Genomic DNA, 27,440 nt, shown 5'->3' with positions numbered 1-27,440 from the left:
ACGCGGCGTCATCCGTTATCTCGTTTGAAAGGGAAATCCTCCAGTTGAGGTTTATATTGAGGTGAAAACTGCATATGATGATAAAGCCATGAATCGTACGAGTGTGTACAAGTGGTGTAGCGAGTTTAAAAATGGTCATACTTCTGTGCATGATGATCAGAGGAGTGGAAGACCGTCAATTGTGACTGACGAAATTGTGAAAAAAATTGAAATTGCGCTTCGTGACGATTGCAGATTCACCGTGGATGAACTTTCTGCGATGTTTTCGCAAATCTCCATATCTCCACTACACGAAACCATCACAGAAACCCTCGAATATCGGAAACTGTCCGCGAGGTGGGTTCCAAAACAGCTGACAGACCAACGGAGATCCATGGAGATGAATTTCTCCACTCCATGGTTACTGGAGATGAAACTTGGGTTGCACACTGCACGCCTGAAACCAAAAGGCAGTCTCAACAGTGGCGTCACACCTCTTCACCCTCCGCCAAAAAGTTCAAAACCACAATTTCAACCAGAAATTCATGGCATCCGTGTTTTGGGACTGTCAAGGCATAATTTTAATTGAATATATGCCTCAATGGGAGACCATCAACTCTGCAACATACTGCTCACAGGGTTTCAACCCTAAAAAAATTGCGGAGGGCGATTCAGAACAAGAGGAGAGGCATGCTGACAAGGGGAGTCTACCTGCTGCACGACAATGTCAGATCACACACGGCCAACATAAGCATAATTAGAAATCTTACAATTCTTTTTCAAAGTATTTTTGCAAATATCTCAGTAACTCCTTCAACAGAGATTTCTGTGCTTACTTCTAATACCCTCATATATTAAAATTGTGTTCTAGATATAGACACAGTAGCAAAGTTTGCTTTCCTATACTTGTAATGTTTATTTGTTTATTTTACTTGCAGAGAATTAATGCGGAATGCTATCGGGCTGTCGTTTGATTACAAAAGTTCCCGCCTCTTTTACTCTGACATCCAGAAAGGTACCATAAACACGGTGTTCTTCAACGGGACGGGCCACGCTGTTATTGTGGATCGTAAGTTTTCACACTCAATATAATATAAGTCAATACTGGACGTATCGATTGTCCAGTTCATCAGTCTAGTTTGTGTCAGTGTGCAGTTTTATGCAAAATTTTCCTCTCTGATTCACTTCTTTGATTCTTATGCCCAAAAACTAAGGTCGCATGCTTAGAAGTAAAAATAGTCCAAAAACCTCGTACGCACATCAAATAGTTTTACGTTTTGACCATTAGTTTCTTTATAGACGTCGTTTAGTACACAACTCCCAATTTGAATTCAACTATGCCGAGCTGTGTCATTTTAAAGTGTAGAGATACTGCTGGGATCAAAAAGAAACAGGATGGGATCACATTTCATGTGTAAGTAGCAGATGCATTACTTAAAAATGTGATTATTTGTCCATCTGTCAGATTGTCAACGAAAACAAAATGGACATTTTTCTAGTGTTGCCAGGGGAGTCAAATTTTTCGCGCTACTTTGCTCATCTGATGCGAGAATTGACAAAAATTGGACCTGTTGGATTAAACAACGCCGTGGTGGACATTTGACCGATATTATCTTTAAAACATAAAATATTTTTGAACATGACATAAAGATATACGTTTTATGTAAAATAAAATTTTATTTCAAGCTCAAAGTTCAAACAGGCTCCCTCTGGACTATTCTTAATTCTATGGTCACATGCTTGATCATTTTAAAACCATTTGTAAATATCCTATTAATACCATTTCAAATAAATCTTTCACCGGATATGAATTGAAGACCTTGTTTCAAATCCTCAAATGTCGCAAACCAACAATTTTTCCAAAAAGTGAATACCTCGGCTTTACTATTATTTGTATTCAACGATGTTTTGAGTATGTCCAAATGTTTACAGTGAGGCTGGATTTCTTGGAGAGATTGGTTGCAAAAGAGAGGAAAAACTTTTTTAGAAGGGAATATGGAAGTCTAGGCATTTACAGGGCTTATGAACTGTCGTTGGCTGGTTTAAGTAGCCACATTCTGACAATGTTTAAATATCCACATTTCCTCAACTCTGAATTTTGAATGTTACAGTGTGTTAAGTGGCCATTTAAACCAGCCAATGACAGTTCATAGCCCTGTAAATGCCCAGACTTCCATATTCCCTTCTCAAAAATGTTTTTCCTCTTTGTTACAACAAATTATTATTTGTGTCTTTTAAGAAACACATATAGAAATTAAAATTTTTATGAATATTAAATAAAATGTGTGACATTTGCTGTTTTGCATGACCTTTTTGAAATACTTGCTTTCTAATGATTTATCTACATTTTTCAGTTTAAGGGTCATTTTCTTGAAGTCACGAATAACCAGTTGAATAACTTCGGACCTCCCAATCCGGAGTCTGACACTAATTCCGGGACCATAATCCATTTCCCCAATTGAACATTGAATCATTTTTGTCCGCAGAGCAAGGATCTGTGGAAGGTTTGGCCTACGACCAGATAACGGGCCACCTGTACTGGACGTGTAACAATGATGCTACCATCAACAAGGTCAACCTGTCTGCTGTGTTTGCGCCGCGAACTCCATCCAATCACTCGCTGGTGCAGCGTGTCATACGCCTGGAGACCAACGACAAGCCCCGTGGAATTGCCGTCGACAGTTGCCTGCAGTAAGTCCTATTCAGTTACACCATCTAAGTATCTGCCTTCTCTTACGAGCCACACAACCTAAGTATCTCCCCCGCTTATGACCCACACAACCTATCTGTCTCCTTTTACGAGTCACAAAACCAAATATCGTCCTCCTCCTACAAGTCACATGACATAAGTATCTGCCTCCTTTATGTCACATGATCTACATATCATCCTCCTCTTACAAGTCACATGACATAAGTATCTGCCTCCTTTATATCACATGATCTACATATCCGCCTCCTCTTACAAGTCACATGACATAAGTATCTGCCTCCTTTATGTCATATGATCTACATATCGGCCTCAATTACTATGTATAGCGCCCTTGAGGTATTATATTATAAAAATGGCGCTATATAAGTTATCCATAATAATAATTATATGTTATATTGGATTGTATGGAAAATTATAACATTGCTTTCTTCGGTCATCGCACTAGTTCAAGTGAAACGTTTTAGCACGTGTGTGTCATCGATTATGGACTATGAACCCCGCAGATCTATTGTGACTTGTCCCCGTCAATTGATTCTCGCTCTCCAAGCCCAGGTTTTTAAGGAGCCTGGCTGCTGAGCGGAGGGCTTTGTTCATCGTGGTTTCACCGTCTGATTGTTGTTTGCAGGCGCATCTACTGGACCAACTGGAACTACCAGTCCCCGAGCATCCAGCGAGCGCACAGCAACGGGTTCCAGCTGGAGGCCATCATCACCACGGACATCCGCATGCCCAACGCCCTCACCCTCGACCACCGCGCGCAGAAGCTCTACTGGGCCGACGCCCGGCTGGACAAGATCGAAAGGGCCGAATACGATGGCTCCAACCGAGTGGTGAGTCTACTCTGTATGGAACTGGGACCATCACTCAGATTTCAGCTGTGCTTTTTCTTTTTTTTTTTAGATCTTAGGACTATTTATGATAGATACAGAACTGTCGAGATAGATTTAATTATTTTTTAATTCATTAGTTAAAAAAATTGCTAATTAAAATGATTTGCTCATTAGCATTATTGATAATGGACTCAGTATTGATATAGACATTTTTAACTGCACGTTGCATTTATACAGAAAATTTCTTCATGGGGTCGATTATTTGGGATAGTTGCTGAATGTGCATCTTGAGTGGTTTATGCTATGTATATGTGCTGCATGTAATGTATATGTTTGTGTATGTTTTATATGTGCGTTCATGTGTGTGTGCGTGGATGGCTCGGGGTGTGCATTCGGTATTTTTATTTATTTTAATTTATTACCTCCATGGAAAACGCAAATGTTAACAATTATTCTTTTCTTATTTGAATTTCTTATTTATTTATTTTTTTGTCACATCTAATGTTTATATCTTTTGCATAATTTATGGAAACTTAATTGGTTTTTTTTATGTTAAAAAAATGTTGTTTTTAATACTTATTATGTATGACTGTATGTTTTCTGAATGAAATAAAATAAAAATAAAATCAAGAAATTTGGTTTGGACACGCAAAGCGAATGGACAGCGAAAGAACAGCTAAAAGGATTTTCAATGTGAATGTTGATGGATGCAGAAAACGAGGAAGACAAAGCATCACCAAATTCAATAAATACCTACTTAAAGATGACGCACATGTCAACAGTCGGAGTAATTGGCTGGCGTTCACAAGAAGATGTATGATTGGTGATTGGTGATTTGGTGTTTATTTTGTAGAACTCCATATTTAAACTTATAATATTAGAAATCAAACACTGATTTGAGTCTACTGGACACTTTATTTTATTTTTACAAATATAAAAACGAAAATTTCGTGACAATTGTTTCGCCTTGTTAGGGCATTTTCAAACGAATGTGAAGATTAGATGGATTGAATGTCCTTATATAGTGATATAATTCAAGGTACTTAAGTAACAAAGAATAATAATCTATTTATTATTATTTTCCACATTTTTTTGACATATTTTCCACAATATTATCTAAAGATATAAAACTATAAAGCTTCATTAATTATCTTACAATACATATATGTATGTCATTAAATACTTACTTTGTTATAAATTTTTCCGAAATTCAAATATAAATACCTAAATTCCCATTTCAATTTATTTTAACAGAGAGGGAAAACATTGAAAACATGAAAACATAGGGAAAACACACAAACCTGGTAAAAGAAGAAGTATAAAAATTGGAAAATTGTTTTCTGGCGTTGCCTAGTAGGTGATTTGGTTCAGCCGGATGAATCTCACCCACGTAATAAAGGTTTCAGCTCCTTTACTTCACAAAAGTCAACAGATGGAAGAGTTGAGGAAATGCGGATGTTCAAACATGGGCGGTGAATGTTACACAGTGTGTAAAGTGGGCACTTAAACCAGCCAACGACAGGTCATAAGCCCTGTAAATGCCTAGACTTCCATATTCCCTTATCAACAATGTTTTCCCTCTCTGTTAAAATAAATTTTAATATGAATAACTCCCTAGGGAGGAAATCCAGCCAGTCTGCAAGCATTTGGACATACTCAAATATTGTTGACCTAAATTCCCCATTACCTATTAAACACTTAGCCTTGCCGTTAACTATTGGTTTTCTCCGCAATTATTATTAATATACATGCTGTAGTTCATAAGATTATTTTTATTTGTTACTTTAAGTACCTTGAATTATATAACTGTATAAGGACATTCAATCCGTCTGATCTTCACATTCGTTTGAAAATGCCCTAACAAGGCGAAACAATTGTCACGAAATTTTTGTTTTTATATTTGTAAAAATAAAATAAAGTGTTCAGTAGACTCAAATCGGTGTTAGGTTTAATATATTATAAGTTTAAAGCGTGTGATGGTTTGTTTGTTTTATTGGTTGGTCAATAAACAAATATCCCGAATATTTGTACGCCGTTTTCATGTTATATTTTCTCCCTAGGTGATCACAACTGGAACACCGGCCCACCCGTTCGACCTAGCCGTGTACGGAGACTACATCTTCTGGACGGACTGGGTGCTACACGCGGTTATACGCACGGACAAGGCCAGCGGGACTAGAACGGCCATGCTGCGCAAGTACGTGCCCCGTCCTATGGGAATTGTGGCCATCGCTAACGACACCGATAACTGTGAGTATTAAAATATTTTTGATAATGAGGTATCCTCTTACATAACCTGAAATTAAATCAAAATAAAATACCGCAGTACACAGTAAATCATGATCCCCTGATATACCACATTTAAAAAAAAAATATTCAGAAAACATACAGTCATACATAATAAGTATGAAAAACAACAATTCTTTAACATAAAAAGACCAAGTAAGTTTTCATAAATTATGCAAAAGATAAATACATTAAATGTGGCAAAAAAAATAAATAAATAAGAATTTCAAGTGAGAAAAGAATAATTGTTAACATTTGCGTTTTCCGTAGAGGTAATAAATAAAAATACCGAACGTACACTCCGAGCCATCCACACACACATGAACGAACATATAAAACATACACAAACATATACATTACATGCGGCACATATACATGGCATAAACCACTCAAGATGCACATTCAGCAACTATCCCAAATAAATGACCCCATGAAGAAATTTTCTGTACAAATGCAACGTGCAGTCAAACATGTCTACATCAATACTGAGTCCATTATAATTTCTACAGGTACGTCTAATGAATGAATTCAAGGTATAATTGTTTTTACAAGGAATTTAATCAGGTATAGCAAAGAGGACAACGAAAACCAGTATTTTGTAAAAGATACGGCGAATCAACTTTATTTATGTACAGTAAAACCTCGTTTTAACGTTCCTTGATTTTACATTTTCCCGCTTTTTGTACCGAAATGTTCAGGACCCATTTTTCTTTATACATTCTCCTACAAATATTCCCCCTAATTAACGTTTTTTTCATTTTTCATCACCCCAGGTTTTACGTTTAAAAATTTCGGAATTCATTTGATGTGTCAAAAAAGGCAAAATTATGTCGTAATAATGATGCCGCGGCCTGAGCGCCACCGCGTGTGCCACGCAAATGAAGAATAAAAAAAAGGTAAACAACTAATAAAGGATAAATTATTGTCTTAACCTAAATTCAGAGCAGGTTCAGTGTAATTGACCTTTTTTGTTTAAGTGTCTTCCTTTCGGGTTAATTTTAGTTTTCCTTTGAACAAAAACGTAATATTGACTTTTACAAATCATGATACGAAGTTGACAAACGTTTAGAAACAATAAAGTTTCAATATTATTAAATTGTGATGTTTAAAACATAACAGAAATATTTAAAGTTATAAATAATATGGTTTAAAAAGTTGTCATAAAAGTGGAAATAATTTTGGCGCGATCTATATGACAGCTGTTTTTAGTGATGCCATAGAAAAAAAGTGATTCAGTATAAATAAAATTTCCCAACATTTAGGGGAAAAATTATTGCGTGTTATTTTATGCAAATTCAAAATTCTATTTTAGTTTTTTTTTATTTACACATAAAATAATTTTAACACGCTGTTTTTTAATCAAATAAAAAAACCAGATTACATATTTTTGTTTGAAAGAATATAAAAATATTTTTAGCTAATTTCAATTTTTCTAGAAGTATAGTGTAGCAAATCAATTTTATTTTTATGTAATTCCTATTTTTTCCATACATTTTTAATTTCCTCACTTTAGCGTTTTCCTTAGTTTTACATTTTTTTTCTTGCTTAAATTTAAATTAATTTGAAACAACTTTGTTTTTTAACCACTTATTTTTTATATTTCCTACTAACTGGTTTACTTATTAGCTTATTATTAGCTCTTGTTAGACCTATTAGCTCCATATGTATCAATAATGTAATATTTAGTTATTACTGTAAAAATAAAATAGGATAGAATCCATTAGTTAAGTATACCTTGACAAAGAAGAATATGTAGCTTTGAAACTGGTCAGTGGAAAAGCGGTTAAAAACAAAGTTGTTTTATATTTATTTTATTATAATAAATTACCACAAAGTTAGTGCTTCAAACAAGTTTTTATTTTTTATTATGTATTTCTGTTTCTACTTTATTTTTTCTCTCAACGTATTTGTTTCTCTAAGAATGTTGTAAAAATAATTACAGCATTGAAATAAATATTATTAAAAATATCATCAATACTACATTGTCCGTTCCGTCTGTCTCTTTCCCAGGTATGCTGAATCCCTGTTACGTGCTGAATGGCGGCTGCTCCGAGCTGTGCAGTGTGGACCCCCGGGGGCGCCCGGTGTGCGGCTGCTCAGCCGGGAAGGTCCTGTCCACGGACAGCCAGCGCTGTGTGGACGAGACTCTACTATGCCCGTTCAAGGAACTCACTTTCCAGTTAGTAACTCGATCATTGTTTTACCCCTAGGTGTGGGAGTAGTTTAAATGCATAAGCACTTAATCTTCGGTCTGAAGATGCCCATTAGAGGGTGAAAGCGCTAATTGGTCAAAATAAATAAAAGGAAGTGTACCAAGTATTTTTTAAATTCATAACTTATATGTAAATGTAAGTTATTACATCATTCCAACTGTTGTGTAGATTTGACTATTCACTCTTTTCACAAACGTGTTATTGTCTCAGTTTCACTTTTCTATGGCTGGCTGCTTTCTGCAAAACTACGTTCAATTACAGTTCTGAGTGTAAAATAGAACCAGAATCACGGACGAGTGTTTTTCAATTTAATGGCTCCCACTTCTCCTACCATGCTCGAGGCCCTTGGTTTGATTCCTGGCAGGGTGATGTGATTTATTTATTTTAAACGTGGTTCTACACTGCAATATTTCATTGCTCCTGAACTGACACCTAAAGGGTAAGACTGATCGCCTTACTTACACGTAGCGGATGAAAAAGACACACTGCATTTCGGAGATTGATTCTAACTAATTTTTATTTTATTAACCTACAATTATTAGACAGGGTGTGACAAAGCTAATGTAGCCCACCAAAAGAGTTTTGATTTAAATGTAATTTCCCTTGCAGATGTGCCTCTGGCGGTTGTATATCCATGGAGTCTACTTGTGATGGCATAAAGCACTGTGGCGATGGAAGTGATGAAGAAGAAAATTACTGCTGTAAGTTTAATAAATGCTTCACGCATGTACAAGTTCAATAAATGCTGAACGCTTGTACACCGAACTGAACTCTGGGTGATGATGTGTCAGTGGGGGTTTTCAAAATTACAAAACTTTGAAAAATCATAGCGATGATAATACGATAAATAAATATATATTTTTTTTACAGCTTGATAGTCTAATAACAAATAAAAAAATGTAAAAAAACCATTGAACTTTCTCATTAATCTCTCTCTCTCTCCGATGGCGCTACAGCCCATATCGAGCTTTGGCCTCCTGCAACTTTCGCCTCCAACTCTGTCGGTCCTCAGCCGCCGTCTTCCAATTTGCCACCAGGAGAAACTGCGCTGCATCCTTTCTCACTTCATCCTCCCATCTCAGCCTGGGTCTTCCCACTAATCTCTTTCCTCCCGGGTGTCCGCACATTATTGTTTTGGGGACACGTGAGTCAGGCATTCGCTGTACATGTCCGGCCCATCGTAATCTAAGCATCTTCATATGTGCCGAGATGCTCGGGGCCTGGTATATATTGTAAAGTTCTTCGTTAAACCGAATGCGCCACTGATTATTCTCTCTCACTGGTCCGCAGATTCTTCTGAGTACTTTTCGTTCAAAAGTGTCCAGCATTTCAGCCATCTTTACTGTCAGTGTTAACGCCTCACACCCATATGCCGCCTTTCTCATTAATATTAACATATTATTTATTTATTTATTTGACGGACTTATGCAGTCCATTCTAACGATGGTAAATACAATTTCTTATAATAAATACAGGCACTAATAAAATAAAATACAACTAAATAAAATTAAAGCTAGGACAAAAAAATAATAATTACTACCTCGAGACAAGATCCGGTCTAACAGAGATGGAGAATATTTTTGAGATGAGAGTATAGAAGTCAAGACATCTACAGGGCTTATGACCTGACATTGGCTGGTTTAAATGGCCACTTTACACACTGTGTAACATTATCCATTCTACCTTTATTTTAACATCTATATTTCTTCAATTCTTCCATCTGTTGATGTTTGTGAAGTTAAAGAGCTGAAACCTGATTAACAGCTCCCTAGGGGGTTGAATCCAGTTCTTGTCTACAAAAATTTGGACTAACTCAAAACGTTGTTTCTCATTACAGTTGAATATTTATAGTTAGAATATATCATAGTTACTGTATATGTTATTATGTTATGATTGTAGCTACTCGCAAGTGCCCCCAGGACTACTTCCAATGTACCAACAGCCGCTGTGTCCACCAGACTCAGGTTTGCAACAAGGAGAATGACTGTGACGATGGCTCCGACGAACTCAACTGCCCCTGTGAGGATGACTTCTTCAGGTAAACATTCCACCTATTGCGTATGTACAAAACATTCTAAACTAGCAGAAATTCAAAAGAATGTAATATCTAAAAATTATTTTCATATCTTTTGGATTATAGACAAGCAGAACTTTGCTGGTGTGTCTATATATCGATAGATCATATCCATCATTCCTTGTATCTATCATTATTTCTAGCAGGGATGCTGGATTACGACACATTTGTGTAAGCTGGAAGTACATATACTCCAAATATACTGAAAGAGATCAGTTTGTATATTCCCAATAATTATACTAGAGCGAGATCTCACGCACTGTTTTACACACCCAGAAGCCGTACAAATGCAAGTCAGAATTCACCCAATAATAGTGCAATTCGATTTCTGAATTTCTGTAGATAATAATTTTTTATATTTTTTAAATATTATATAATACGAACTGAACCCGGCAATGCTTTGCTATTGCTAGATTTGAGTTCTGTCTAAATAGATTAAATGAACACAATCGAAAGTCTGGTATCAATTATTGTATTTGGTCCAAATTAGATATGTACGTATACATTGTTATTTTTGTGTTTTGGTTTTCATAAATTGTGAGGACAGAGAATTTTGATAAATAGTTGTTCGAACATTGTTTTCCTGTCACTGTCTTGAAAAAGACAACTGCTTTTCAGACCTTTTGTTAGAATAGACAAAATTGACGTTTCGCTGTACCGTTTTCCGCACCTCAAAACTGAACTGATTTTGCTATTTTTTTAGACAGAGTAATATTTGTGATCACGTTTTCGTCCCAGGTGTGGCACCGGACAGTGCATCAACGCGCTGCTGGTCTGCAACCTGAAGGCCGAATGCCCGGACGCCTCGGACGAGCGGGACTGCGCGCTGGGCCCGTGTCCGGCGGGGGCCGTGAGCGCACGCGTGCTGCCCCCCGGGGACGCGCGCCCCCTGCGCCGCTGCGAGCACACCTCGCCCTGCATCCACCCGGCCTGGATCTGCGACGGCCACAACGACTGCCTGGACAACAGCGACGAAGCCAATTGCACCGGTAAGATATTGTATTTAATACTACAAGGAAACAGTCCGGTATTGCAGACTTATAAACTAGCAAATTCGTCATTCGATCCGCCCTCAGGGTTCTGTTGATTAGGATCTCGGATTATTAAAAATATCTCGTCTTGGGGCCTAACAATTTATTTTTTGTTCTTTATTCCATATTAAAAAATATAGAATATTGATAAATATGCCCCCTAATTAATTCTAAATAAAACTCTTTCCAGTGACTACGACTCCCAAGCCCTCCAAGTGTCCGGAGAATAAATTCGCATGCTCTGATAATCCTGGAGTGTGCATCAATCTTCTATGGCGCTGCGATGGTGACGATGATTGTTTCGATGGAGACCAGTCCCCCGATGGTATCAGCTCTGACGAGGCTGGCTGCAGTGAGTGATTTAACAATGCGTAGTTTCACAATATTTTAAATAATCCCACTTCGCCTGTTTATCTCAGAGAGCTCATCCAACCTCTTTCACAACATGGACTATCTCTTCGTTCTAGTAACGAGAGAACCCTTTTAATACCTAGTCATCGCTCTAATTTTCTTGCCTCCTCTTTCTAATATACCCACTAATATATATAATATATAGGAATAATCTACCCACTAATGTTAGAGACGCCCTTTCTTTATTTACATTTAAGTCAAGATTGAAATGTCACTATCTAAATATTTAAATTGTTCCTTTATCCTTCTTCTTTCCTTCCCACCCCCTTTCCTCTCTTCATAGTACAGTGTTATTTTTTTTTTTATATATATATTTATTTTTGTTAATCTTTGCTTTTAATTTTTGAATAAAATTGTAAGATTCAATATGTCCATGTATTTATAATTTTCTCAAACTGAACGGTTTGGGTAGGTAGGAAGAAATTGCCTTAAGTATATATATGTATGCCCGCCCTTATATGTATATTTATTGTATATGTAAATAAAGTGTCAAATAAATAAATAAATAGTAATACAATTATACCATTCGGAATTTCCTACATCACTCTTTTACTTACTAGAGGTAAGTAAAAGTGAGGGGTTGTTTAACTAAAGCTGGCGTGTTATTTCTGCCACAATTCATTTGAATTTTTTTTAAAGCTTTAAAACAGTAATCTTTATTCTAGCCATAGCATAAAATTTGATTTCAACATCTTGCACCTATATTTAAAAACATTTGAAAGATATAAAGCCTGTTGACTTAATGCGTTCTGTCAGCATACCCAAATATTTAAATTTGAGGGTAGTTTTCAACGAGTTGTAAATAACTCGCTATTAGAAAATGGGAATCAAGTGGGATTCGAACCACGGACCTTTGAGCCGTGAGTCCGAGACACTAGCCGCGGGACCACAACCCGATTCATATTCTTTTTCCTTTCAAGCTTCTAGACTTTGGAATGAGCTACCTCTTCATATAAAAAATGCACCTTCTCTAGTCACCTTCAAGAAACGCTTGAAACATTATTATATATCCCCAGAATCCTGAACTCCCTGAATTTTTACTGTTTTTATCCCTTTTTCTTTCCTCGGTTCCGCTTTCTCTCTCCTTCCAAACTCATTATCTGATTCCACATTCCTCATCATTTAATATGTATAACGACTGTGGAATCATCTCCCATCCACCATCAAAGATGTTACTACATTATCTCTGTTTAAATCACGTCTGAAGAAACATCTCCTTTCTCTTCCTTTATCTCTCCTCATTTCCCTTTTCCTCTTTTTTTCCTTTTCCCCATTGAGTAATAGTTTTGATTTAAGATAATTTATAAACAAATACGTTTATTTCTATTGAATATGTTCTGTAACTTGAATTATAAAAATAAAACTATTATTTTATTGGTTGGTTGGAAGAAATTGCCATTTGGCAATAAGCCCGCAAATGTACAAATAACATTATGTACAAAATGTTAAATAAATAAAAAAATACTTTTTTCAAAAATAGTTAATATGTGCAAGCCTTAAGCCTTATCTCCCAATTAAAAAACAGCTGTTAGTTTTAATTAATTGGATTATTTTTATTTTATGTATGCATCTTTTGATATTTTTTTTGTATAAAATTTCGACCAACTCTTCTTTCGACCAGTCGGTCTTTTGGTCGGCTGGAAGATATTGCTTTAAGCAATAAGTCTGCCAAAGTACTTATTCTTTGTACTTGAAGTTTTAAATAAATAAATACACCGTAGAACCTACATCTAGAAGATTCAGAAAGGTTAATTTTAGCAAGGCGTTTATTTAATCTGCAGCCCACTGCAAGGGCTTTAAATAGTAATAAATCTCGCTTGGATTCCGCTGCGTTTCATTAGATGATGGAGAGCAATGGTAACCTCGATACACACATCAAATTCCTTCTTGTCACGACAACTTCTCGTTCTAGAGCACCAGTGCCATAAGGAGCAGTTCACCTGCAGCAACAACGAGTGCATTCCCGCAACTTGGCAGTGTGATGGCAGCCCCGACTGCACGGATGGCTCTGATGAGACTCAGCACTGCAGTAAGTTTTAACAGTAGACTGATAAATTACCAGTCCAATAAGCAAAGCTGAGTGTGAAACTGAACAAAAAATCAGTCATAAATTTAAAAAAGAAATCTTTTAACAAACGGTAACAGTTTTCTGTTTTTTTTTTTTTTTAATTTTTTTTGAAATTTTTTCGTTTTTTACAATAAACAAATGTGATAAAACAGAGTATAAAAAAAATAAAGCATAATGACATAGCAATGAAATACATATTAATAGTAAAAATAGTAATCAAAAAAATCCCACAAAGGCATGGCCTGTTCGTGGGTATACAAAAAAATGTTAATGAATTTTTGCTCCTATAATAAATAATGGACAGTTATAATATATTTGTGTAACATAAGAAAGAAAAAATAAAATATTCCGTAAAAGATAATATGGTATTTTTTTTTTCTAGTAACTAAAAAAGGAAATAAAAAATATTTTTAAAAAACACAAAAAATAAATCAAAGAAAAAAAGAGTTTATATCTTTAGTTTGAATCCAGGATAGTGCATGTTTTTTAAAAGAAGGAAAATTTTTAAAGTTTGGAATCGATAAAATATTATCAGTAAAATAAGAATTAAAAATTTTTGGGCCTATAAAATATGCATGTCTCTGTGCGAGCCTCGTTTTACAATGTGGTATTTCTAACACACAATTCCTTCTTTGACTTGATCTATTTGAATTACCTGTAAATCAATTTTGGTTCTTAAATATATATTTTAATCATTGAAAACAATATATTTGTCTTAGATCTAAAAGTCTGAAATTAGTCTTTTGGCATGCTCATACGTAAGACTACAACAGCCATAATGTTCGAGGTGTGTTAAAAAAATAATGGGAATTTTTTAATTTTGCGGATTTGGAGAGTCCGGTTGTCAATTAAAAAAGTAAATACGTTTTTACTCTATATTCCTGTCGGAATGCCTCGAGTACAATCTCCGGTGTATTTCAGTGGAGAGGAACTGCTCCGCGGAGGAGTTCCGCTGCGGCAACTCTTCGCGCTGCATCCCCGTGGCGTGGGTGTGCGACCAGCAGAGTGACTGCGCGGGCGGCGAGGACGAGGGCGCGCAGGCCGACTGCCGGCCCTCGCCCTGCCTGCCCGACAGCCTGCAGTGCAAGGACGGGCTCTGCATACCCAAGGTAAACTGCCGGACTTAATTGAAAACGGCGAGTTTATTTTTCAATCACTGGTATCCCTGAATATTCATTATTTTAATTCCGCTGTTAGAATCAGAATTATACTAAATTATGTTGGTAGTCAACATTGCATAATATCTATATATATATAATTCCTCTTTACGTGTGATGTCACCGAACTCCTCCTAAACGGCTTAACCAATTTACGTGCGGTTTTCAGATAAATATAGATCTTTGCGCTGTGCGTGTTTGTAGATATTAAAATCTCCAATCTAATGTGTAAAAAAGAAGTTAGGAGCATAAATGTTTTATTCATCGATCACCAGGGATGCATTCGAGGAAAATGCATTTACATAAAATGGAAAGATGTTGTTTTTTTTGTGTATAAAAAAAGTTTGTTTTTGAATGTTTAAAAACATTTGCTTTTTATGGATTCCAATCAGGTTCTTTTCTTAAATTCCTTAGAATTTCTTCCCATTTATTTCTTTTTACTGGATATTTGGCAATACTAAAATAATATTAAATTCAATACATTGAAAAAAAACGTATTCTTACATAAGTACACCCCTTTGTTGGTGAGACGACCGGAGTTTGACGTTTGCAAAAAGAATGCCATATTTGAAAAAATATTTATTTCATGTTTTGGAATTCAACAATAAGCAAGTACCTAGGTACCTACTTAAATCCAATACTAACAATTTTTAGTTTTGGAATTTAATCACAAACAAGTAGCTAGGTACCTACTTATCAATTAAAAGTTTTTTTCCAAGCTAATAGCAGGCAAGCTAAAGTTCGGGCAGGACGTCTGTCGGGTCCGCTAGTATATTAATAAAAATTTTAAAACTTAAAAACAAAAATGAATAAAAATAATCAACATGTAAGAAAAGAAAGCTTTTTTATCTTTGGGAATGTTCTTCAGGAAGTCAATGATTATTTCTTCAACAATAATGTTGTGTGGGCGTTATCATGATTTAAACCTATAAATTACATTAAGGAAAATGGCTGGTGTCTCCTCCCGAAAGAGTTCTAAGGATCAATGACTTATTAACCTATTTGCCAAAATAAGCGGGTGGAATGTCTCTCTTCTCCTCAGCACTTCTACTGCGACGGGGACTACGACTGCGCGGACCACACGGACGAGCCGGCGGACTGCACGGGGGCGGGCGGCGGCGGCGGGGAGGCGTGCCGGCCCGGCCGCATGCGCTGCCGCTCCGGGGGCTGCGTGCTGGACCAGTGGGCCTGCGACGGCTTCAAGGACTGCGAGGACGGCTCCGACGAGGATCCGCACATGTGCGGTGAGACATCTCGCGTTATAAACGAAAATATATTTTATGCGTGTTTGTGGAGTAATGGAGTGAGGGGTGAGGGGGGTTGATGCTACTTGACACGCAGACTTGATTTTTTACCCCCATATTGCATGTCCGATAAAATAAGAGTTAACTTAAAAAAACAGAATTTCAAGAGGGCCTAAAAACATTTTTTTTATTTTTATTGATTAAATTTGTTTTATAAACAATCGACAGCTCTCCAGGGAGTCGAATTCAATCCTTGTCTACAAAAATTTGGAAAAACTCAAAATATTGATGATAAATCCACCTAGTCCATGAAGAAGTATAGAAATTTAAAAAATAACATTTTCAGGCGTTGTCTAGTGTGGCTGTGAAATAATAAAATTAGATGAATCTCACCCGCATAAATAAAGGTTTTCGCTCTTTAACTTCACAAACATCAACAGATGAAAGAATTGAAGGAATATAAATATTCAAATATGGGCAGAATGGTGAATGCTACACAGTGTGTGAAGTGGCCACTTAAACCAGCAATTGACAGGTCATAAGCCAAGTATTACCTTCTCTTAAATGTTCTTCATCTCTGTTGTAATATGTTTTTGTAAACAGTTCCCCAGGGAGTCAAATCCAGTCCTTGTCTACAATAATTTGGACAAACTCAAAATATTGTTAATCAGAAAATACTTGACTCAAAACTTGAAAATACAGGGTCGATAGTGCACAAAAATAATATATAATTTTTTATTCATACTCTGTTGTTGATTATAATATTTTTTACATCTTTTGAAAGGTTTGTCTGAGTCTTTTGTTTAGTTTTGTCTGGTAGTTTATTGTATAGTTTCAGTCTCTGATTTATTAGTCTCGATTATTCTTGTATTATGTCCATGTTTACTACAATTTTTTTCAAGTTTAAATTCTTTGTGTACAATGAAATCAGTGGCTAACTTATGAATAAATTTTAAAGATTCTAGTAGAAAAAGTTCGTTAACATAGAATTGTTTATTTTTTTTAAAGAGTTCTTTAGTTAGAAATCAATGAGTTGTTTATTCATTCCAGCCAAGATGAACAAGGAACTGGGTCCGTGCGAACGCACGGAGTACCTTTGCACCAACAATTACTGTGTCAATATTACGCAGCTTTGTGACGGAGTGAACAACTGTGGCGACTTCAGTGACGAGACCAAATGCAGTGAGTATTATTTTTTAAAAGTAAGTTTTTATCAAAGTTGTTTTATTTAGTATTATTTTCATTCTTATTCATACCCGGGCTGATCAAAAATACATTTCAGATGAGTGATTTTTCCACTTGATGGCTGCTCTTATTTATTTATTTGACACTTTATATACATATACAATAAATATACATATAAGGGCGGGCATATTGCCTTAAGGCAATTTCTTCCTACCTACCCAAACCGTTCAGTTTGAGAAAATTATAAATACATAGACATATTGAATCTTACAATTTTATACAAAAATTAAAAACAAAGATTAACAAAATATATAAAGCTCTTAGGTGGAAATGAGAAATAAAAAATTTTTGCAACAGAGGGAAACAATTTTTAAGAAGGGAATATGGAAGTCTAGGCATTTACAGGGCTTATGATCTGTCATTGGCTGTTTTTTATAAATATTTTTTTTTAGTCATAAAATAGTACAAACATAATAATTGAATGTCCTAATATTAACTTATATCTAATTATTATTAAAACATATACTAATTATCAACATTTCTAAACAATATACGCACACTTCTATAAAGCCAACTCGAATAAGATTACTTTTTGAAAACTAACTTATCTGCTAAACGCATGTTTTTTAACTAACATTTAAATGAAATAATATTTTTTTGTTCTCTTATTTCTAAAAGTATTTCCTTATAATATAACTGTACAGCTCGGTGCATCGACGAGTTCTGTGTCTTTGTCTTCTTACGAAATGGCAGCCTTACTTCATTTTTATTTCTTGTTTTATATCCATGTGTATGTGGCCACTTTACACACTGTGTAACATTCACCACTCAGCCTATATTTGAGCATCTATATTCCTTCAATTCTTCCATCTGTCGTTGTTTGTGCATTTAAAGAGCTGAAACCTGACTAACAGCTCCCTAAGGGGTTGAATCCAGTTCTTGTCTACAAAAATTTGGACAAACTCAAAACATTGTTGATAAATATCGACGTTAGTTTATACTGTCTCGATATGTACGGATGAAGATAGCGTTCATAATTGACGTATAAATTAACATAAATATATAAAATCAGCTTTAAAACAAACAAAAATACTAAAATAAACCTAATTATTAATGACGTTCTTACAAGGTTACATCATTTTGCAAAAATAGAGATGGGACAAATTGATCAATGTAAATTGATCGAATAAAAAAATAATTCGTTTGATGTTGTTCATGAAAAAAGTAAAAATGTCATAATTTTTGGCAAATAATTGTCTTTTACACTCTATAATAGGCTTGTTTTTGCGTTTTTGTATCAATTTTTTGGAAACAGAGTTTCATGTTTGCATAAAAAACTGATAAAATCGATTTGATCGGTACATGATCAGTGATCAGTAATTTCCCATCACTATTGACATTTGTTAGGCAGCTATCATTTTAATCAAGCTATATTTTAAGGACTATAGGTATACTACTAAATCAACGCTGTCAGTGTATTATTATTTAATAAAATAACTTTGTTCTCAACCACTTATTTTCAACCGACCGGTTTCAAAGCTACACAAGCTTCTTTATCACGGTATACTTAACTCATGAATTTTATCCTGTTTTATTTTTACAGTGATAACCAAATATTGCATATAAAGATCGTATCCATCTCACTTTACACGTAGGTTAGAATATTTTCCAGTAATGATTTGTCTTTTTCAGACATAAACGAGTGCCTGTCTCCGGGAGTGTGCGCCCACCACTGCAAGGATGAGAAGATCGGCTACACCTGCTCGTGCAACCGCGGGTACCGCGTCTCCAACAAGGACAAGCACCTCTGCGTCGACATCGACGAGTGCCTGGAGAATCCGTGCGGACAGGTCTGCAGGTAAGCCTGCAAATTCTTTGTTAGATAAAATCTAATCTTCTGAACACATCCTGTGGTCTTGTCCCTTTCCCCCTCTCTAGGATCACCGAACGGAGCTTTTCGCTACTATCTGTGGATCTGTTACAGTTCCCGTCAGATATACAGATCTGGTGGCCTCCAAAAAGAATTTCAAGGCTTTTAAAAAGTTTTATAGTCATTTCGGCAAATTGATCCTGTCCAGTCAGTGAAGAATTCTCTTAAAAAAAGCTCCCAGTTTTATCTGCCGTCTTCGGACCTATGGTATTTATTTTATTTTATTCAGAAAACATAGTCAAGCATTAAAAACAACAATTTTTTAGCATAAAAATACCAATTAAGTTTTCATAAATTATGCAAAAGATGTAAACATCAAATGTGAGAAAAAAAAAAATAAAATAAGAAACTCATGTGAAAAAAGAATAATTAACATTTGCTTTTTTAAATATACCAAATGCACACTCCGAGCCATCCACGCACACACACATGAACGCACATATAAAACATACACAAACAAATACATTATATGCGGCACATATACAAAGCATAAGCCACTCAAGATGCACATTCAGCAACTATCCCAAATAATCGACCAGATGAATAAATTTTCTGTATAAATGCAATGTGCAGTTAAAAATGTCTACATCAATACTGAGTCCATTATCAATAATGTTAATGAGCACATCATTTTAATTAGCAATTTTTTGATTTATGAATTTAAAAATAATGAAATCTATCTCGACAGTTCTATATCTATCATAAATAGTTTTACCTTAAGATCAAAAAAATATATAAATAAACAGAGCTGGAACCTGAGTGATGGTCCCAGTTCCATACAGAGTAGACTCACCACTCGGTTGGAGCCATCGTATTCGGCCTCGGAGTCTATTATAATTTCTACAGATATACAAATATGAAAACGCAAAAGGTCAACTGACACAGAAAATTTAACTCTGATACTCTTGAAAACAGGACAACGAAACAGTTTTGGTTAGGCATAATCAATCCATGGCACATTTGTCTTTTTCGCACAGTGTCGGGGAGGCATTTGTGAAAGAGCGACAGAAAACCAATGTTTAAATACGTATTCTCCCACTGCATATCGTCTCAAAGGGTAGTTATAAAAGTGTATTTTGTTTTTTCAGAAATACCCAAGGGAGCTTCGTATGCTCGTGTCAGGATGGATTCACTCTTGCTCCCGACAAAATTACCTGCCGAGCAAATAGCAGTAAGTTTCCTCTCTCGCTGAATTGTTCTTAACTTATTTATTTATTTAAAACTTCATATATAATATCTGTACCTCAGAGGTAGATGGATGCAAATCCTAACGTCAAATGTTCAATAATTTCTTATTTAGGTTCTAACATTATAAAGCTTACATTTCTTCAAAATCAATGGACATGATGAAAATCGCAATGGATACGAAAATCGAAATGTCCATCGATGGAGTTACTGAGATATTTGCGAAAAACTTTAAAAAAGAATTGTGAGATTTCTAATTATGCTTGCCCAACTCAATGGAGAATGCTTAGTTTGCGGTGTCAAGTAGTATAATTGAAATCTGTTTTTGAAAGATTTAGAGACAATTTTGAATTACGCTATTATTTAAGTAGGTAGGTTTTTATTTATAGTTTATTTTGGCATCAATAACTAATTTTTATTTAAGCTAAAATTTATAAGTTTGCTTCTAATACCTTGAGTTATCTTTTTTTTAAATATGTAAAGGTTTGCCAATAGCTTCATATTTTATTTTGTCTCAATTTTTTTTAGGGACCCCGGCCTCGTTGATCTTCTCGAATCGGTACTATGTGCGCATGATGAATCTGGCCTCCAGGGAAGCCACCCTTCTGGCGCACAACCTTACCAACGCTGTGGCTCTGGACTTTGACTGGGCAGGGCAGTGCATTTACTGGTCCGACGTGAACCGCCAGGGCTCCACCATCCGCAGGCTGTGCGACATGAACACCACGGGGGCCAGCGGCAACTCTACTTACCAGGTACCGCCTTGTGTGGCTGTCTGGCCTCTAGGGGAGCCGCCGAACCTCGACCGGGCGGGGCAGTGCGTTTTACGGTCCCATGTGAACCATGTCCAAGAGACAAATGCGCTAATCACATTGACGGTCCCTAAGTATACTATCGAATCTGCATTTGGCTGCGAGTGACTCGATGATTGGGGGGCCACATGAACTGAAGTTCTCTCTTATGAGAGGAAATCCAAAAGAAGTTTCTGAGATATCTCTACATGAGAGAGTGCGGGTATTATCCTTGTCTCTACCCGACCGAGTTTCTCCAGGGTATGCTTGGCTGCAACAGTTTAGAGACGGGAAGGAATGTGTATTTGACCACACATTTTTATCGATTGTTGCGCGGTTTGGTCGATAATTCTGAGATTATGATGAGCATTGGTTTGTATGTTCCTGATAATTATCTAAGACAGCGTCAGCATAGATTGTTTCATATTCCGAAATACAGGACCACCCTGCCTGTTGGAAGGGCTACCGCCATGCTGAACAACCTGGATGTTGACCCGTTCCATATGTATCCGATGGGGATTTTTCGGAGCAGGATTCTCATACTACTTTGACAAGAATCTCTTTATATATACGGCATTTCTGCCATTTACATATATGTGGTATAAAGAGTGCTTAAAAATAAAAATACAAAAAAATCGAGTATGAAATATTAATATACTCGTACTGTAAACATTATAAATTACTTGAAATACATATATATTTTAAAGAAATTATACAATAACAAAATACATTAATCAATCAAATTATAACTATTCCAACCCAATCTCCTGAAGATGATTTGCTCTTTTTGATAAAAATATGTTGGTCACTTTATTTTTTAAGTTAGGCAGATATAAACTAAATATATCAAAATAAGATGCATATTCATTCTTGGTATTCTGTAATCTAACAATAGGTGAGTTATATTGAGCTACCGTTCCAGAATTTTGACTGTAAAATATTGTAGATGTTCCGCTTAACCTAGGTGGTACATAGAATGAAATCAATTTCAGTAGATCAGGGGTATCAAACATTGGTTTTATTATTTTAAATAAAGTCGTAAGATCGGTCGATGTTCTTCGTTCTTGCAATTTATTTAATTTAAGAGTCTAAAATTTTGTTATAATTTAATTGATTAGTAGAAAAATCCATCTTAAAATTTATACATCTAAGAAGCTTATTCTGAATTCTCTCAATAGAATCTGAGAAAGTGATTTGATAAGGTGACCATATTGGAGAATTATAATCTAGTTGGCTTCTAACTAGAGATGTGTAAAGATATTTCAATGTGTTTATATTCTTAAAATCTTTCTTTTTAAAAATACGTACGTCTTGAATTTTATTTTGTAATGTATGTGTTATTTTTAATTAATTGATTGAAAAGGTTTACAGCAGAGCAAAAACAAACCTTGATGTTTATTTTAATCGGATACTGTAGAACTGCCAAACATGTGCCCATTGAAATACAATAGATAGAGTAAACCTCGCAAAATGCAGATTCGATCATATATGTAGGGACCGTTGACATGTCCATGAAAATGACCTAACCTCAATTTGATTTTCCTTCTTAGGAGGCCATATAGCACACCCAGTGGCGCACAGGGCATTGAACTCGAAAATTAAATGCAGCGTATCTCGAGCATCTGTTACGTGAAGATAAGGTGATCAGTCTTTCGCTTCAAGTGCCAGCCCATGGACAGTAAAATATTTCTGTGTAAAACCACCTTTTAAACCATATTTCATGCGAACCTTCCCAGGAATTGAACCCAGGACCTCAAGCGTAGTAAGCGAAGACACCAACCACTACACTACACGGCGGACTTTTTTCTGAAATTTTTACCAGAGGGTAAAAAACATTCGTCCTGAATTCTGGTTCCATTTCACGCACAGAGCTGTATTCTTTATCCGCCCGGACAGAGACGATCAATTAATCAATCATGAAAATCATAGCTTCACTGCTGTAATTTTTTTCTTCTTTCACCGTCTCCCAGATCCTTCACTCGGCCACTCTGCAGAACCCCGACGGGCTGGCCATCGACTGGGTAGGGCGCAATCTGTACTGGTGCGATAAGGGGCACGACACCATCGAGGCCTCTCGCCTCGACGGGCGCCACCGCAAGGTGCTGCTGAGCAAGGGGCTACAGGAGCCCAGGGCCATCGCCCTGGACCCCAAACACGGGTAACAAACATTATCTTTCTTATCATGTTATCAATGTTTATATAATTTCATACGAACATTCTTATTCATTATTCCTATACCTTTACAAATTCATTAATTTCTATGTGGCTTCACTGTGGAATCATCTCCCACCCACTATTAAAGATGTTTCTGCAGCAACTTTGTTAAAATCACGTCTGAAGAAACATGTCCCAAAGTTTTTTAAAAATGTAAGAAAAATATAGCAATAAAAAAATAAGTGCAATTGTACAAAAAGACACACAAATGACTAGCAATCAGTCATCGTCTGAAGTAGTACCTCAGTCGTTTGCTAATCAGCTGTGGCCTTCGCCCCCAGGATGATGTACTGGTCCGACTGGGGCGAGAGCGCGCACATAGGGCGCGCCGGCATGGACGGGTCGGATCCGCAGGTCATCATCAACTCCTCGCTGGTGTGGCCCAACGCCCTGTCCATCTCGCACGAGAGCCGAGAACTCTACTTCGCCGACGCCAAGGAGGACTACATCGCCGTCGCCGACCTGGACGGGAAGAACATTCGGTTCCTGTTCAGTAGAGGTAAGCTGATCCAAACAATGTTTAATTTTTTCAGCGCTACAGATACTAGAAACATCGCTTTGAATCATACCAACAGAAGCAATATTATTGATGATTGAGGATTGAGATGGAGGAGAGAGATTGATTAAGTTATGAGGAATGGCGATCTGACTTTTTTTAATACAAACATGTTCCCGAATTTGCACCCTGGATTATGCGATATTTACCATTGGCATGTTTCTATTGTTTTGCTTTATTGATAAATTATTATAATTATTATTATATACATTTTAAGCGAGCAGCTTAAATCTGATATGCTTAAATCTATTTTAACGATAGTTAACTGTTGGGGCACTTTAACTTTTCCCAAACAAATCTAGTCTATTTTTGAACCCGTTTAGACTACACGTTGAGATCAGCTCCTGTGGCAGCTTATTCCAACCATCAACAACCCTTTTGTTCAGGAAATTCTTTCGTGGATTTAAATTGAATCTGGTTTTCTCCAGCCTGAGACTGTGGCCTCGAAGACGAGCATCGTGTTTAAGCTTGAACATGGGATATTGCTGCCAAATTTGGGCAGCTATAGTGACCGTTGAGTATCTCGTATGTCTATCAGGTCACCCCTTTCTCGCCGTTCCTGCAGCATTGTGAGGCCGCGATTTTCAGTCTCTCCGCATATGGAAGCCGTTTTAGGCTTGCCGACAAGTTTGTAGCTTATCTTTGGACTCTTTCCAATAGTTTCTTATGGGAGCTAAGACCATCCAAAATCACAAAAAAAGCAAATCGGTTCAGTTTTGCGGTGTGGAAAACGGGACAGCGAAACGTTGATTCTTCTAGGTTAGGAAAAGTGAGTCCGACACGCAGCTGTCTTTTTCACACAGAATAGGGGAGGAGTCGAGGTTCTCAGTAGAATCGAAGAAGGGAGACACATAATCAAAACCATCTCAGTGAGGGGAGCCCAGTGGATCGGCCACATTATACGCCATGGGGGTCTCCTGCATGACATAATAGAGGGAATGACTGAGGGCACGAATCACAGAGAGCGCCCCCAACGGGAGTATTTAGAACAGGTGTGGGAGGGCTCGAACTGCGCCTCGTATGTTGTCTTTCACCTGCATCAATAAAGGTTTCAGCCTTTTAACTTCGCAAAGATCAACAGACGAAAAATTGAAGGAATGGTAGATGTGCAAACTTAGGCAGAACAGATAGGGCACAGTCTTAAAGCCTTAATAAGTTCTTGAATCTATAAACGAGTGTAATTTTGAATGAGTAAATAAATGACTGGTCATTCTTTAAAATGTTATTTATTTCCGTAGTAATATATTAACACAATTATTGTATTTATTTGCAAAGTAAATATAATTTCTTTCTATTGTCTGTAGCTAAAAATCCACTGCTGAATCTTCATCACATCTTCGCCATCGCCGTGTGGGAGGGGCACATCTACTGGAGTGACTGGGAAACTAAAACTATAGAGAGGTAAATTAATGAGAGTGGTTGAGACAGCTCGATGAAGATTGTGATGGCAAATCTTCGATTAGTGATGAACTCGAACTGGTTCGTGCACATTGCCCTCATTGAACTGTCCCACTCATCTCCTTACCATTTTATAATTTATTACATGTTCTCCGCATACGCCACAAATGAATGTGGACTGTTTTATTGTTCTTCGCGTTAAGGAAACGAATTACAGAGCTTATCTCGCAAGCAACCCGATTTTCAATTATTTTTGGCATTTCAAATAAGCACCACGAAGCATACACTACACTCTGCTAACTCGCAATGGCGTCAACTGCTTCTCAATAGATCAGGATAAGTGCCACGCATGCGCTAAACTGCAATTGCAGCACTATGGTGGCAAGAAATACAAACTGAACTTACTTTCTTGACATACCTCGTATTTTAGGTCATCATGTAAAACCATATTTATTTATTTTCATTTGTATTTTTTTATTTTATTATATTTAATTATTTTTTGTTTTATTTTATAATGTTTTATTTTATTTTTATAACATTATACTTCTTTTATTATATTTGGTTTTATTTAATTTTATTTAGTTTTATTTTATTGTATTTTATTTTATTGTATTTTATTTTATTTTATTTTATTTAATTATATTTTGTTTTGTTTTATTATATTTGGTTTTATTTTATTTTCTCATATTTTGTTTTATTTTATTATTTTTTGTTTTATTTTATTATATTTGTTTTATTTTATTTTCTCATATTTTGTTTTATTTTATTTTACAATATTTTGCTTATTTTATTATATTTGGTTTTATTTTATTTTCTCATATTTTGTTTTATTTTATTTTATTATATTTTCTTTTATCATATTTTATTATATTATATTACAGTTCTACATATATATTTATAGTAAGTAACAGATATATTGCATTACCTTAGAACCAATAACAGGTTTCCACAAATTGTCCAAAGTAAAGAAATAAAATACATGTAGATTTTATACATATAAAAATTATGATACACATAAATAATAGTAAACAAAAGAAACATAATAATATCATTAGTAACGCACCGCATATACATCAGTACTGCGCAGATGTCGAGCCGAGAAATAAACCACTGTCTCGGGCTATTTGGCACCTCAACATCACAGAAACATTCTCATCAAGGCCTTTACTATATTATGCAGCAATTTCTTCATTACATTTTAGTCAACCGAGTTAAGCCCGTCTAGATCTATGTCTCAGCAGGCGGAGATAGCCTATTTTCGAATAACTGGGTACATAATACAAGTGTTAACCGTGGGTAAAACTGTTTTATTAAAGGTGTGAAAGGCACGCCCAATGGCGTCATTCCCGGATCTCGGACAGCACTACCCCGGCCCCTGGCAACCAGTCCGCGCACTGCCACACCATGGCCAAGCTCGTGCACAAGCCCATGGACATCCGGATATATCACCCCTACCGACAGCGGCCTGTGCCTGGTAAGCGGATATATCTCTCATTCCCAAAAATAGTCACAGACACAATACTTATAATACTAGAAATAAAGATGAATTGACATCATCACAATGTAGGTTATGTAAAGTAGCAGATCATTTGTGGGGTCCTGAATATTCTACAATGAAATGCCCTGAATATGACAGATTACAAATGAAGAAGTTCAGAGGTTTTATCAGTGCTACGATTTTTTTATGTTTTGCAATATCGAAATCACTCCGCCTGTGACGTCACAAGTTCTCTACGGTGAGTTCTTCTGATTGGTGAATTGGCTTCCTGTAAACCGGAAATCTATTGCGACACTCAACATCATTGATTGATTCACGTGAACTCGTGATGTCATCCAAAGTATTTTATTTTTATTAATTTTTTCATACGTTTTTGAGAAACTTCCCTGTACAATCAAATGCTCTAATTTTTACCCTGTGTAAGAACATTTTTAAATCCAATTTCCCATAGCACTGAACTTTTTCATTTAAACTACCTTGTTTCCTGAATTATTTGTAAGACACGCCCTATTTTTTTGACTCCGAAACAAAAATAATAACATTTACAAACATCTTTATTATAAACTAAAAGTCTTACACTCGTAATATAAAACATAAAAAAAAAACAGACAAATCGTTTATGTATTATCACCATCAGTGATTCTGTGTCGATTTTTTTTTGCATCTCTTTCCAATGAGTC

At 36.0% G+C, this 27,440-nt stretch overlaps 1 protein-coding gene across 1 annotated transcript in view; it reads left to right on the top strand.

The window, feature by feature from the left end:
• The window catches only part of LRP1 (LDL receptor protein 1), a gene marked incomplete at its 3' end in the record, with an annotated part of 184,689 nt that overhangs the window by 129,751 nt on the left and 27,498 nt on the right, over positions 1-27,440 (top strand). Inside the window, exons 46-65 of the mRNA XM_088229426.1 lie at positions 918-1,048; positions 2,466-2,670; positions 3,315-3,519; positions 5,580-5,769; positions 7,816-7,984; positions 8,628-8,719; positions 9,918-10,056; positions 10,831-11,081; positions 11,314-11,475; positions 13,447-13,563; positions 14,524-14,711; positions 15,802-16,003; positions 17,054-17,185; positions 18,881-19,046; positions 20,207-20,289; positions 20,832-21,058; positions 23,065-23,252; positions 23,590-23,807; positions 25,169-25,265; positions 26,579-26,736. Of these exons, the coding sequence (XP_088085552.1) occupies positions 918-1,048; positions 2,466-2,670; positions 3,315-3,519; positions 5,580-5,769; positions 7,816-7,984; positions 8,628-8,719; positions 9,918-10,056; positions 10,831-11,081; positions 11,314-11,475; positions 13,447-13,563; positions 14,524-14,711; positions 15,802-16,003; positions 17,054-17,185; positions 18,881-19,046; positions 20,207-20,289; positions 20,832-21,058; positions 23,065-23,252; positions 23,590-23,807; positions 25,169-25,265; positions 26,579-26,736 (3,320 nt within the window). The remainder of the gene's footprint in view (positions 1-917; positions 1,049-2,465; positions 2,671-3,314; positions 3,520-5,579; positions 5,770-7,815; positions 7,985-8,627; positions 8,720-9,917; positions 10,057-10,830; positions 11,082-11,313; positions 11,476-13,446; positions 13,564-14,523; positions 14,712-15,801; positions 16,004-17,053; positions 17,186-18,880; positions 19,047-20,206; positions 20,290-20,831; positions 21,059-23,064; positions 23,253-23,589; positions 23,808-25,168; positions 25,266-26,578; positions 26,737-27,440) is intronic.

The sequence above is a fragment of the Micrasema longulum genome, unplaced genomic scaffold (genome assembly GCF_059751315.1).
Source record: "Micrasema longulum isolate JH-2025_06_02 unplaced genomic scaffold, ASM5975131v1 h1tg000669l, whole genome shotgun sequence".
In the NCBI taxonomy this organism is placed as follows: domain Eukaryota; kingdom Metazoa; phylum Arthropoda; class Insecta; order Trichoptera; family Brachycentridae; genus Micrasema; species Micrasema longulum.
Note: the sequence above shows the minus strand (reverse complement) of the source record. Positions and strands in the feature narration are given on the sequence as shown.